Source organism: Desmodus rotundus, chromosome 1 (assembly GCF_022682495.2).
Source record: "Desmodus rotundus isolate HL8 chromosome 1, HLdesRot8A.1, whole genome shotgun sequence".
Lineage (NCBI taxonomy): Eukaryota > Metazoa > Chordata > Mammalia > Chiroptera > Phyllostomidae > Desmodus > Desmodus rotundus.
Window position 1 is genome coordinate 199,476,933 of NC_071387.1, and position 10,327 is coordinate 199,487,259.

General features: G+C 46.6%; 1 protein-coding gene across 1 annotated transcript in view; it reads right to left on the reverse strand.

Moving 5' to 3' along the window:
- The window catches only part of C1QTNF3 (C1q and TNF related 3), a 36,049-nt gene extending 26,499 nt beyond the window's left edge, over positions 1-9,550 (reverse strand). Inside the window, exons 1-2 of the mRNA XM_045186427.2 lie at positions 9,401-9,550; positions 6,852-6,941 (exon numbers count right to left, since the gene is read on the reverse strand). Of these exons, the coding sequence (XP_045042362.1) occupies positions 6,852-6,854 (3 nt within the window). The 5' untranslated portion in view covers positions 6,855-6,941; positions 9,401-9,550. The remainder of the gene's footprint in view (positions 1-6,851; positions 6,942-9,400) is intronic.
- Positions 9,551-10,327: the final 777 nt, after the last annotated feature.

Here is a 10,327-nt window from a genome sequence, read left to right on the forward strand (position 1 = left end):
TGCTCCATAACAAAGGATGCATTGTGTATCTCCTGCAATGAAGTGCTGCTCTTCAGGGTTTAGGTACTGAAGGAGGATTAATGATGGGTCTTTGCTCCACTACATCTCACTCAGGCTTCTAAGCAGAGTCAAATCCCACCACCTCCATCAGGACTTCCCCAATGAGGTAGAGTGACAGCAGAGAGAGTACCAGACCCATCCTGGGGAGACCTGGCTTTGGTCTCAGCTCTGCTTTATGAGCTGAGCAGCCTTAAGCCCTTGGTGCCCCCACACAGGCTGCTGAGTCCCAGGGCAATGCCTCTAGGCAGGGATAGGATATTAGGGCTGTTCCATCTTCTGTCCCTGGTTTGTTCCTAATCTCTGGCAAAATGATCCCAGTCTTCTGAAATAGGTGCCAACGGATGCAAGACTCTTGTCTTCGCCCTCAGCGTGTGGAAAGTTTAGCTGGGAAAGGAAGGGCACCTAGGTGAGGAGTGAAAAATAAGAGGAAGATGTATTTCTGTATCTCAGTTCTTAGAGATCCAGATGTCCTATTCTAGGGTCAGCAATCTTTTCTGTAAAGGGCCAGATAGAAAATATTTTAGGCTTTGCTGGCCATATAATTTCTGTCTCAACTACTCAACTTCACCAATGCAGCTCAAAAGCAGCCATAGACAACATAGAAATGAATGAGTGTGCTATGTTTCAATAAAACTCTATTTATAAAAACAGATGGCGGCCCTTAGGCTGCATATTCCTAATCTACTCCAAGCCAGATCTTTCCAGGGTCTTCTTGACTAAATTAAGGAAGAGATTGTCAGGAAAGTCACTGTTGTTCTATAGGAAACTCTCAAGGAAAATGAGCAGTGGAAAGAGACAATAAGAAGGACAACAGGGGATGATTCTAAAACAGCTGTGGGAATCTGCATCTTTTATCTACAATACTTCATAAACTCCGTTCTTTTCTTTTTGTTTTTGTCAATATCTTCGTGATATTTGTATCATCTCCCCTTTCTCCACTCCCTTCTCCTCCTGCTTTTTCTTGACTGCCATAATGCTCCCACATAGACAAAGGCCTCTGCATCGATTAGGGATGTGGGTGTTCAGCAAGAGAAGCCACGGCTGGTCGTCACAGCAGAAGGTCTTGCACTGGCAAGTTGCACGATGCTCACAGAATTGACTGGCAGCTAGAGGACCCGACTTCAAAAACATGCAAAAAAAGGAGCATAGAGGGTCCCACACAAGAAGTCAGTCAACAATCTCACAGTAGGACCTGTCAGGCCATAATGTCACTGACCTGCGGTCAGATCCTACTCCTGGACACCCCTGAAGCCACTGTGTCTAAATCTTAACCGACTCTTTGTTCTTGTCATTTATTCCAAATTCGGGTCCTGGGTGGAAGTAGCCGATTGCCTGATTCTGAACCACACACCCGTGTGCGGCTGGCAGAGAACGGGGAGAAGAGGAAATCTCTGTTCGTCAAGTCCCATAGGGTACAGTAGGTCACGGAGTCCCACCACTACTACACACGATGGGAAATGCTCGCCATGTGAACGGGATAGGGACATTGGAGAGCCAATAAAATGGCAAAAGTCAGTTGCACAGATGAGGAATTCAAGGCCAAAGTTGATTCCTGGGTGAAACACCCAATCGCATCTAAGGACTGAGGGTAGATTCTAAATTGACCGCACTATTGCTATTTGTATTCTGCCTGTGGGCTGAGGTCTGAGAAGCAGGTGCTGATTGTCAACATAATCAGACTCACCTTCTCTAGCCATAGAAGAATCTTCAGTTCACAGCAGGGAGCATAAGCCTGCAGATCAATCACTGACATGTTTATACTCCTTTTGGTGCTGGGTGAGCTGTAATCTGTTTTCTAAGGCCATGGGGCTTGGCCAATAAATCGAAGCTCCAGGGACAGATGCAATATTCTGGCAGCTACGCCCATGAAAATCTCATATTTTCCAATATGTGGTGAGAAATCTGAGTGCGTCTGTCCTCAACTTGAAACCCACAGCTGCTGGGACACAGCTGCGCGGCCTGGGGTAACAGTTCATGCCCCCTGACATCCACCCCTCACAACCTGGTCATTCAGTTCAAATGGTTGCAGTTCTAGGTAACAACCACTCAGAGGTGTATTACTTAACCTGGTCATTGTCACCAAAATTTCAGGGACCTCTCCCATTTAGGAACACCATCCATCCATTTTCCCCAGAAATGCATGATCTCACACTTGTTCTAGAAAATATAATTAGTTTACCAGGAAAGGTCCTCCGCTTTGATTGAAAGTCATGCTTTGAATCAAACTTTCCACACAAAGAGGCTTTGATGAGTTCCAAGCCATTATTTTGTGGTTTCACAGCAGACAGCACATCAGGGAGGGGGAGAAAGAGGAGACTGAGCTGATGCAGACTCAGCAAGTGCAGGTGTAGGTGCCTGTCACAGTGTAGTTTCTTCCCCCGTCTCTGACAGTTGCTCGTGCACATTTATCCCACTGACGGCCCGCCTGTCCCAGACACACACGCTTATATCCAGCAGTCACACCGCAGTCCACCTTTCGTTGTTTTTGCCGTTATTCTGTGTTGTAGAATTGTATTTATTAATTTTGATCATGTCTTTTTTATTCTAATAAACCAGTCAGCATTGTTAAATGCATTTTGTGAATTGGGATAGATGACAGGAAAAAAGAAGTAACAATGAAAAGTAAAAATTTAGCAAGCATGAGAAATAACTAATTCCATCAGCTGACTCCAAACACAGCCCTAATTGAAGATGAGCCCAGCTGACCAATGTTGACCTTGGGTTTCCTTAAAAAGTGTAATGCTTATTAAGAGTGCTGTGGTGTTTCTGGAATAATGCTTTACTTTTCATATGAAAATTTGTGAAACTTATGTACATCAACTTACTTTCTTCTGAAACTGTCACCCCCACCTCTTAACCACTTGATTGACATGTGACAAGCAGTGGTCCAAAGAACACACTTTGAAAAATACTCAGCCTTCATGGCAAGATCCCTAGAATCACTGACTTCTCACGTAAAAGGAGTTATAGGAATTATGTACAATAATTGTCAAGCTTGTGAGTGATGGGTTAAAGGGACATTGAGAGTCCTCCCTGTTCATGCCCGAGACGTGACCTTTACTGCAAGAATGTAATACAGGCGCGCTCTCTTCCCCAGGGACAACTGGCCCTTCTCCCACACGGCCCCGTTGGTTAGTCAAGTCTCACAAGGCCCTTGGCACGTAGCCACTTTTGTCTAAAACATATTTAAGCATAGCCCCCCAAATGAGACTTTGAAATCTCACCCGAGAGAGAGGAGGATGCTTTGCTTGGAACTTTCCTGGTCGAACCCCGAATGCTGTCTCCGGGACTCCCCAGGGTCTATGTTGGGGAGTTGGCGAGTTCCTGTCTGGTGATACATGATCTTGATTCTTGCTTTCACTTTGCTTTCGCTTAATAAAGTGCTTAATTACTCACATCTGGCTTGGGGTTTTTATTGTCTGCGAATCTGAACCTCCAAATTAAGTGGTCACAATCTCATATGTGCCCCTCAATGGCACATAATTGGTGTCACGAAAAGGGTTTGAGGACAATAGGCCCTTTTTTGGTAAGCCTGAAGTGAAGCGTGTGATCTGTGAGGTGTGGAGCTGGGAGGACCTGGCCTTCTCCCGGGTTACACAAGAAAGGGTTAAGGGAACGGCCCCTGTGAGCACTGGGGAGGCAAGGTGAAGACTGGGGAGCTGCCCCAGTTGGTAGAATGCCTCCAGGCAGTGCCAACAGAAAAAGGAAAGCACATGGTCCATCTGTCCCCGGGGTGGGTCATTCTAACTGCATATCGAGAAAGTGTCGTGAAAGGAAAGAGCAGATCCTGCAGGAAAACCTTCGGCTGGAGTGAGAACTCGCAGAATCGCAGGGGAGTCATTATTCCCTTTGAGCTGCAACTTCTTGCCGCTTACTGGGCTTTGACTGAAACCGAACAGTTAACTGTGGGACATGATGTCCTACTACGACCTGGAATCCCCATTATGAATTGGATTTTGAGTGCCCCAGCATCCCATAAGATTGGAATGCCCCAAAAGCTAGTATAATGAAATAGAAATAGTACATTCAGGATAGGGCGAAGGCTGGCAAATCGGGGGTGGTGCGTCTCCGCGAACTGGTGATGGATGGAGGACAACTGGAGGGGGAGACAGTTATACTCCCCCATACTAAGGAAAGGCTTAGTTCCCCTGTCTGTTGGGGACTGGGATATACTTCCCTAACCCCTGCCCCCAAACAGCATGCCTGGTTTATGGATGGAACAGCTAAATATATTGGTCAAGAAAGGCATTGGAAGACTATTGCTTACAACCCCCATACTTGAGTCACTCTAGAAACCACTGGAAAGCAGGGCAGCAGCCAGCTGGCTGAGCTGAAAGCTGCTCACCAAGCCCTTGCACAGGAGAAGGGGGGGAACGTCGTTTATTCACTGACTCCTGGGCAGTAGCCAATGGACTAATTACGTGGATGCCCGTTTGGAAACGTAATAATTGGGAAATTCATGGACAGGAACTTTGGAGCAAACCCCTATGGGATGGGATGGGGGATACTGTCCAGTGCACTAACGTCTCTGTTTCTCACGTAGAAGCTCACTGCGGATTTGCGTGAGTGTGAGTATAACGCCACTGCGGACGCTCTGGCGAAAATAGCTGCTGCCACCACCTCTGAAGATGACTGTTCCCTTGCCCAATGGATACACCATCAAACGGGACATTTAGGAGCGCAAGCTATGCATGAGTGGGAACAGGCCTGAGGAAGAGATGTCCCTCTCTCCATTTTGAGGCAAATAAAGGATGAGTGTGAAATCTGTCAGAAGGATGCTTTACGCTCCATCCCCAAGACAGTAACAGGGGAATTAGCTAGAGGTACACTCCCTGCTCAAATTTGGCAAATACATTATATTGGACCATTGCCTGTAAGTCGGAGATGCCGATTTATTTGTACTTGTGTAGACACCTATTCAGGAATATTGGTAGCCTGTGCATGCCAACGCACTACCCAGAAAAATACATGCAAAACCCTTGACATCATTACACTTTATTGTGGCTCCTCTTTACAAATTCAGAGTGATAACGGTTTTTATTTTAAAGGAAAGGAAATTGAGACTTATTGCCAGCAACATAATCTAGAATGGGTATATCAGATTTCTTACTATCCACAGGCTGTGGGCCTGATTGAAAGAATGAATGGTCTCCTCAAAGAAAGGCTGAGAAAATTAGGAAATAATTCTTATAAAAACAGGAAAGATCACTTATTCCTTGCTTTGCAACAATTGAATAATCGGCCTTTAGGCAATTCTACACCTTTGGCACGAATGATGATTCCCAGTTTGCAGATTCGTAGCCAGCAAAGCCCTACTACCTTACAATGGTGGGCGATCGATCCTACTGCCCAGGCTCCATATATGGGCACTTTAGGGTCAGCAGGCAGTGACTTACACACACTGCAGGAGATCTGGATCGATCCTAATACTATTCACACTATCCCAACAGGATTAGGTATACAAACCCCAAAAGGACATTTTGGGCACATTCGCCCACGATCCAGTCTAGCTTTAAAAGGACTGCAAATTATGGCTGCAGTTATTGATTCAGACCATATGGGAGAAATGAAAGTACTACCGCCTGATGTGTCCTCACAGCCTGTACAACTGCAAGCCCAGGAACAGGTAGCTCATGTGGTCGTTATCTCCTATCGCAAGGGGGAATGGCACCAACTTCCCCAGGTCCCTGGTGCCACCACCAGAGTGGGAGGCTTTGGGTCTACCAATATGAAGCCTGGAGCTAAGGTATGGGTAAGAGACATCCCCACAACAGGCCCAGGGCCGCAGAGGTTGTTGCTGAAGGAGCTAACAACACCCTAGCAGTTACCTATGCAGGACAGGATAATATTGAAATTCTACCCACTAATCAGTTGTTCCTGCGGGAATAACAGTGTCTACTAGGACTTCTCCTTGGATGGTGGACGATATGGAGGCTTGAAGCCTGGACACCAGGGACCCTTCTTGCCGGTCCTACATCTCACCTGCGGCTCTTTTGGAGTAACATCAGTCATTCTCAGTGGATGGGCGGCAGCCAGATACGACAACAAGGTAACTTTACTTGTCTAGCCACCCAAGATTGTAATGTGTTTAATTGGACTGTGCACCCTGATGCTCAATTATGGAAAGCCCCGCCCCCTATCTGGTTCATCCTAAAAGGAACTTTACCCATTTGAATCAACGTAACTGCAAATGTTAATACTAGCTGCTGTCTACACTCACTTGCTTTAGCTAATCCTGCGACCCATAAAAATGCCCTCTTCAGGCTACCTTAAATTGCTCAGATATAACAAGAATGCAGGGAACCTGAACCCTCAATATGTCAGGTCAGTTCTTTTTCTGAACCAATGCTACTTAAATACAAAACAGATCCACATGTATTGAGTATGCATATGTAACCTCTCCCAATCATACACACCATGCCCCCCAACTGTAAGAGTATCTCCGTCTTGTGTGAATGTTTCATATGCTGCCCCTAAATACCTCCTGAGATTTAGTATTACCTTCCCCATATTGAAAAGCTGTAACAGAAAAAGGAAAGCTTGGTATGATATGCTCCTTGGAGGAGTAGGGACGGGAATGGGAGTGAGGAATTCCATAGACCTAGAAGCTCTTTCTAGTCGGCTGCGAAGTGCTGGACAAGACGTAGCACAAGCTTTAGGCTTGAGTGCCCAGTGGCTGCCCACAACCATTGTTCCCCACCACAGGGAACTGAATTACGACAAAGAGTTCCTGCAGTTGTTTAGCCATTTCCCTATAACTGCCTTGAAAATAGACGCCAATGTTTCCTTACCATTCAGTTGGACAATCTGCTCTCTCCAGAATTTAGGTACTTTAATCCAAAAGGAGAACGCACAGCACCAACTACTATCCCAAGACATTACTGTATGGAAACATACATTTAAAAATTATTTTAAGCCTCATCATTGGATAAGATTGCATAATCCTCGGGTAAACTGTTCTGAAAACTACTGTCCAGGGGAAATAATCTATTATGACCCTCAGCATGTTAAAATGTTACAACAAAACCATCTACTCCCTCTTGTGTTAAGAAATTTTTTTGCTGTGTCCCAATTAACTGGAATATACACAGATTTGCAAAATGTAACATAAAATTTCCAAGATTGTATTTCCACCCATCAAGTTTGATATGCAATGGCTTAACTGGACAAATGGAACCTTGCTTACTACGACATTCCTCCAATCTGCGTATTCTTACTTTACTTCCTGTGAACAATTACTCAGCATTGTATGACACGGAAGCGCAGCTATATGCCTAGTTAGCAACAACCAGACCGAGATGGCCGCACTGGGGGCAGAAGCCCCGTACTCTGGGGGTCTGCAGTACCTAGAGGTTCTCCACTGGCAGGGTGATGCTTTTTACCTTTCCCCTGTCAGAGTGGATGATGTTTCTCTCACCTGGGGACCCAGGCCTTTAGCCCTTCCGTCTGTGTATATATATTTACATCCTTTGATAGAACTAGTCAAGAATCCTACACTAATGCAAAAATTATTAGGTGAAAACCAGAATCAACTTAATCAACATAGAATACAAACACATATTGTTGCTAATAAGTCAATTGGAGCTTCCCATCTTATTGTAACTGATGCTAATCATCATTAGTATGATTTCCTGTTCTGTATCTGATGCAATACACCTATCAAGAAGTTTTTCCTACTGCTCAATACAGTTTTTGAACTCATCAATTTTGATGCCTTTCAGGGCTTCTGTCATTCTTTTGTTTCACCTCTTCCATATTGGCAAAATGTTGCCTTTTGAGGAGTTTCATCCAGGGAAACAAACAAACGAACAAACAAAGTCGCTCAGGGCAAGGTCGGATGAATAGGAGGGTAGGGCATGGGGGTCATGCCGGTTTGGGTCAAAAACTGCTGAACACTCAGTGAGGTGTGAGCGGGTGATCTTGTAAATCATCCATCAGGAAATGGGCAAACATGTTGAAAGTCTTCAAAAAAAATTCACTGAAGCCAGACACAGCCTCTCACAACGCCAGCTGGTGCACTGACACAGATGGGTTCCTAGAACACTCACCTAGGGGGGGAAGCCTGGACTGCAATACAAGGGGCCTGCCCTCCAGAAAGTAATTCTGGTGTTTTTTGAGTTCCCCCTTGTATGTGCACGTCCAGATGTCTTTTTCGTATAGGAATACAAGTCAGATTAGATTGGGGCCCACACAAGAGGCCTCATTTTAATTTGATTACCTCTTTAAAGGCCCTTCCTCCAAACAGTCACATTTGGAAGTACTGGGGGTTAGAGCTTCAATACATGAACTTTGGGTGAACACAGTTCAGCCCATAACAAGATCCATGGCCCTTGAGGAGTGAGCCTGGACCACACCTCAGGCCCCAGCACCCCGGGGCTCCCGCATGTGCTAGGTCCACCATAGCCACCACAGCCCCCGGGCGCGGGTCCTTCCTCTCCCCTGGGCCTCAGAGGGGTGTGATTTTGTGAAGGGGAGTGGCCGCCTTCCTTGGATCCTGGTTGGACAGTTAGGCATGTCATTGAACAGTGCCCTTCTAAAGAGACCACCCGCGTGTAGAACGGGACCACGTATACGCCCACAGAGGCGTCTTATGCCAGTACTTCCTCAATCAGAAGACATCATTGTCCCGCTCCGTGGGGCTGGCCTGGCTTGAGCAGAATGACAAAGCAGACAAAGTGCGTCTCATCTGGCCTTCCGTGGACCCTTCTTCCTCCCTCTTCCCCACAGAGGCCTGGTGTCCCCGTGCAGCCTTCCCTCTGTCCGACAGCGCAGAAGAGGACACTGTCGTTACTGCTAGCTCAGGCGGGGAGGCCTCAACCTTCTGTGATGGTTCCGTTTTTACAGAGGGAAGGACCGGGCGATGTCTAACTCATTGTCACCCCTGAAAGCCTGATGCATGGTAAATGCTCAATAAACAGTTACCGAATGAGGGAATGTATTCTTGCCCTCTGTCCTCTCGATGCTGCTCCCTGTCCCCAGGCTGATCCTGCTGATGACTCTCACCCTCCCCGGTGCGGGGGGTTCTAGCTTTCTAAACCCTAAGTTTGACCAGGACTCTTCCCCGCTTCAGGGCCTTCAGCTTCTCCTCCTGCAAAGTAGAAATGCTGCCACTTGTTGACCCGCCTGCATTTCAGCCCCACGTTCGCTCCCTCCACCTGTTCATCCTACACTCTGGTTAGGCCCCCCAGCCCCTCGCAATCCTGCCTTCGTGAAGCATACATTCCTTCAGTCAGTTCGATGAACAGTGCTTCGGAGCACCTCCAATACCCTGGGCACTGTCCTAGGCACTGGGGACACCAAAGTCGACAATAGCGCGAGCCTCTCTTCCCAGAGATCTTACCTCTGGTGAGCTGCATTCAGCACATTGCACGGACACTTTTGCCTCGTTGTAGTTCCCGTCGCAGACGGCCCTTTGCCTCCGTCTGCTCCTCTACTGCTCCTAGTGCCGTCGCTGACCAGAGGAGGGCGCGCTTGTCCACTAAACCACAGGAACCCCCGCTCTGCCCCTCCGCTGATCCCACACAGTGGGGCTGGATGACCCCGTCTTCCAGTTGCTTCCACACTCTCGTACTCTCTCTTCCCCAATCCGTGGATTATCTTCATAGGCTAGGATGCAAGTGACTAATGAAAAATCTTTTCTCTTTGCGCCTTAAAAATAACAACTATCTAGAGCAAAAGTTTCAGAATAATCATTAGCCAATCATCCTGGAATAATGCCGCTCAAAGCCAAGCCGCTTAGGTTGGGACTGTGACCACGTGTGATCCTTTAAACAGTTATAAGGGTTGGGGTTACAACTTTGGGTCTGTCTTTCTGAAAACACTGCCTAACATAACACCCTTCATGTTTATAACAAAAACAATCCCAAATGGGTGATTTTCACAAACTTCACCAAGTGCTTTTCCTAACCCTTAAATAATCAAATGATACCCTTTTGAAGTGTCTTACAGGTTTTCCATTCTTTATTGTTAATTAGTTTCCCTCGTTATGGGTAATCATTTATCATTGGCTTTGCTGTAACACAAGGAGTTTCCTGATAGCACTTCACGAGTTCACGACCTGCTGGGGCTGTTGTAATATTTGCAGTGTCCCTTGGCAATCCATTTGCCTGGCATTTGCTTTCTACCCTATTACCCAAAACTCTGGGAGAGGCTGAAGGCAGTCTCTGAGGAACTGGGCAGGAACAGATGCCAGAGTTAGGTGAGGAAGGAGAACCAGGTGGGGATGAATATCACCTGGTCAGTTCATTAGTGACCTGTAGCTCCTTGT